Source organism: Cajanus cajan, chromosome 5 (genome assembly GCF_000230855.2).
Source record: "Cajanus cajan strain Asha chromosome 5, NIPB_CcT2T_4, whole genome shotgun sequence".
In the NCBI taxonomy this organism is placed as follows: domain Eukaryota; kingdom Viridiplantae; phylum Streptophyta; class Magnoliopsida; order Fabales; family Fabaceae; genus Cajanus; species Cajanus cajan.
In genome coordinates this window covers 54,581,788-54,586,205 of record NC_138521.1, presented here as the reverse complement: position 1 = coordinate 54,586,205, position 4,418 = coordinate 54,581,788, and the positions used below count along the sequence as shown (strand labels likewise).

General features: G+C 31.6%; 1 protein-coding gene across 1 annotated transcript; it reads left to right on the top strand.

Annotated features, from left to right (window-relative positions):
* Window positions 1-421: 421 nt before the first annotated feature.
* LOC109809023 (putative lipid-binding protein AIR1) lies at window positions 422-1,213 on the top strand. The gene has a single exon (XM_020372243.3). The coding sequence runs from the start codon at window positions 543-545 to the stop codon at window positions 942-944; it is 402 nt and encodes a 133-aa protein (XP_020227832.1). The 5' UTR covers window positions 422-542; the 3' UTR covers window positions 945-1,213.
* Window positions 1,214-4,418: the final 3,205 nt, after the last annotated feature.

The following is a 4,418-nucleotide window of genomic DNA, read 5'->3' as shown; positions in this document are numbered from 1 at the left end:
AATATTTATTTTAAATATATAAATTCTATATTTTTTAAATAATATATAAATTATATTTTAGATTTATGATAAATAATATATATTGTAGCATAATATTAATTTTATTTATTGATAATTTATTTAAATATATTAAAATTTAATTTATAAATAAATAAAAATTAAATTAGATAAAAAAAAATTAAAAAGTTTAAAAACTTTATCATAAAAAAAAAAGAATTTTTTTAAAAAAAATTTCACATTATCAGTAAAAGAATTATACAATCAATTAAATCAATTTTAATTTTTAAATGTCTTTTAACTTATTTATATATTTTAGCTGTATGTAGGACGAACTACTTGCTCATTTTTTTAAGAGACTCGTAATGGTATCCCCCTAGGCAATTGAAAGCAGCATGAGCAGTATATAAACCACCCCATCCATTGCAAATTACTCCCATCTTTACAAACGCTAGCTCTTCTCCTAAGCTCTAGCAGTTAACCAGAAATATTAGCATATATACTTGCTAGTGACTAGGAGTATAAAGTATAAACATATATACGCCATGGCTTCCAAACCTTGCTCCACCCTCGCTCTTTTCCTCACGCTCAACCTCCTCTTCTTCTCACTTGTCTCTGCATGCGGTACCTATTCATGCCCTGGTCCAAAGCCAAAGCCAAAGCCAAACCCTACCCCCAGTCCTAGTGGATCGTGCCCCCGTGACGCACTCAAACTAGGTGTATGCGCCAACGTGCTAAACGGCTTGCTCAACGCCACTTTGGGTCAACCACCGGTCACCCCTTGCTGCACCCTCCTCGACGGTCTCGTTGACCTTGAGGCTGCATTGTGCCTTTGCACTGCCCTCAAAGCTAACATTTTGGGCATCAACCTTAACCTTCCCATCTCACTCAGCTTGCTCCTCAATGTTTGCTCAAGGAAAGTCCCGCATGATTTCCAATGTGCCTAATCATATCATGCCATCTACTTTTGCTTCGGATTTGCTAGTCATGTGGCTTTCTATTTTTTTTTTTATTGAATTCGATTGACCAGCGTGTGTGATTCTTGTACGTGCATGGACGGTTAACTTGTCGTTATTCGTTCCTTTTAGTGTTTTTCAATTGTATGGCTATTCACTAGAGTACTAGTGTTGCAATGAATAAAGTTTCGGTGCTTGCTTATGTAAATCGCAGGGGAGCCGAAGATCGAAGATGATGAACTTGTGTGTTATTTATTTGATTGAGAGGTGTTACTATATTACAAAATAGTTCTTAGTTTATTTCTGCCATTTCTTTTTGTCTTTTGGTGAATGAGATCAGCAACTGATCAGGTAAATTACTTGACCCTTCTAATTAACTTTCGTCCACTGCTGCCAGCCCCAGCAAGAGGATAACAAAGAATATAAAAAAGGAACGGTAACACGCGTTTGCAAATGAGCTCGTTATTAGTTAATGAGTTATTTTATTTCTAATAGCCGCCATACATTTATTAGGAGAGGGTACACGTAACTAATCGAGTGTTGGTTAAAAATGTCATGAATAGTATTTTATAGATATTTTTTTTATTAAGACTCAACTAAGCATAAAACATGCTTAATTATAAGTTGGTAAAATGATACGGATGTAGTAAAAGCTTTCCCCAACATATTATAATAGAAACATGGGAGCATATAACATAACATGCTATAATGTCACATACTCCTACAACTAATTAGAGCCACTTAGCTATGGCGATTCACTTACCTTCTCATACAATTGTCATATCAACTGTGAGACATATATCCTAAAGGGTTAATTAATATAATTGTAAGAGCAATACACTAAAATTTTCGATTTTCTTTAAACCATCCATAAGAGAGATTTAATAGAATTCATCAACCGATGGAAGTCAATAAAGGTGAGCATGTTTGAATAATATTATTTCTCTTCACATATAGTATCAAAAATTACATGTCAAAGTAACATCCATACTCTATCTTTTCATTTTTTTTCCAACTCATCTGCCCTCTATGTTGAAGGTAGTAGAAGTACCCGTATACAAAGGACACGTCAAAACCAATCTAAACAAAAAAAATATCTTAGCATGCCTTAAAGGATTCTAAACATGAAAATAAGAGATGATTTGTGTCCTTGTAGTTCAGATTGAATGAAACACAGTTAGTCTCCTGCACATTGAGAATAATATTTCTCTTATATAATCTCATCGTAGCTGGCTATCTAAACAAAAAAACGCCATGAAAATATTAGGACCTTTAATAGAGTTATACAGCTCCAAAACTAAGGAAAAAACTTCGGCAACAGATCTCTTAGGAGTGATAAGCTAACATATTCTAGAGCAGAAAATATGCAAATTTTACTTGGAAATTCAAGAACAATCCAACTTGGCCACACCCATTCTCTGCTTAAGGAAATTAAGTTAGATAATTCAATGAATATTTGCTTCTTCCTTGCAATCCACGTCTATATATATATATATATATATATATATATATATATATATATATATATATATATATATATATATATATATATATATATATATATATATATATATATATATATATATATATATATATATATATATATATTCACTACTACATGTTCTCTATAAATCCGCTCAAACCCCTTTATCGTTATAGATGAGGACCAACCGAAGAAAAGTCTCTTTTAAACATACATTTCTAATCCAAATTTCAGGCAAAATTTTACCTCGACTTCAAGTTTTATCATTTTAGTCAAGGCTAAAGAGATCACAAAACATTCTCTCATATTCCTCCACTCTAATTATGTCCCTCTACCACAATAGAAGTGTCCTACAAGTCAGATCACCGTTAGGATACGACAATGAATCATATGCCAAAAAAACATGATGCTATATAGCACACAACTTTCTTGTCAATCAAAGTTCTCCACGATATTATCATTAAAATATTGAATCATTTACCCTCAATTTAAATAGACCATGACTAATGCTCACTACGAGGGAGAAATTAACTGGTGATAATGATTTATCAATTGTACATGATTGCTTATCTGAAACCATTGGCATCAAGTATGTCGTTTCTTCCTTTGGAGTTACATGTAAGGAATAAAAAATCAAACTACTTATTCGATCCAAAACAGGATAAATAAATAAACTACTTCATTGCCCTAATTATTGTTAAAAGCAGATCGGATGGGCGATCCAACATTTCTATGTACGAACTGAATAATTATTTTGTTATAATTTGAGTTACATTATTTGAAAAATCAAGAAATTGACACTGTATATAATTTGAGTTACATTATTTTTTTTGTTTGAATTTCAAAGAGGTTTCCGTAAAAATTTAGTGAATTTGATGAATAAAAATATTGAATAGTAATATTCATATTTTAATAATTCATAAAAGCTCTGCTTTGTATTATTTTTTATCAATTATTTTTATGGCAGCACGCAGATTAATTAATCCTGAATTTGGTCTGGTTAACATGTTGCTTTCTTGTATGGACAGTATTATACATCCGTTTTATTGAAAGTCTATCACAACTAGCTTTTCAATTATCTGAACACTATTTGTCCCGTGATATGCAACGTGGACAAGAAAAAAAAACTGCTCTTCTCAATAAAGAAAAAATGTCGGACGAGTGGATTTCCTTTTCCCTTGCATGTCCCACTTTTTACAAAAGCAAACGATTTCACGCCACAAATCTCTTGGCAAATATTCGATCAATAAAACCCCAAAGAATTTACGAGACAAATCACGTGAAAAATGAAAGCTTTTACACTTGTGTAAATTAAAGTTCGAAGACCATGATGTTTAATTGTAAAATATAGAGACCGACTAAGTGGGTGTTTGCTTTTCATTTTGAAACGCAATTCTTTCGTCTCTTCACGTTTATATACGGATTTACGTAGAAGCAGCTATTCATTACTTCAAGTTGAACGTGAAAAACCACGTTAAAACGCGGATGCAAACACACGGTAATATGGCAATCAAACACAACGATGAACATTTTTGTTTGCAATGAAAGTATCCACTTGTAAAGTAATGACAAAGTATATTTTGTTCGCTAAATGACTTTGCAATTTCATTAATATTCGATACCGACATAATTAGTGACAAATTTTGATGATTTAGCGACTATATATTTTAGTTGCTATATTGTATTTATTTTGTACGGTTTTATTCCATTCCTCCTGTTGAAATATGATGGATCGATCAAAACTTAAAATCTCATTAGGTGGTCCTAATTAAAATACATCTGTAGTTAAATTTTATATGATATGCAATAAATTGTTATTAACTTTTTTTTTTATAAATTAACATTTTTAAATGCATATGATGCAAATATTAGTTGAAACTGTTAACACTTAATTGTGTTGGACTAGCTAATAATTTTTTTCTTTTAACTTGTAAGTCCCGAACCCTATATGATCTATCCTCCGAATCCTTTGGGTCACTAGC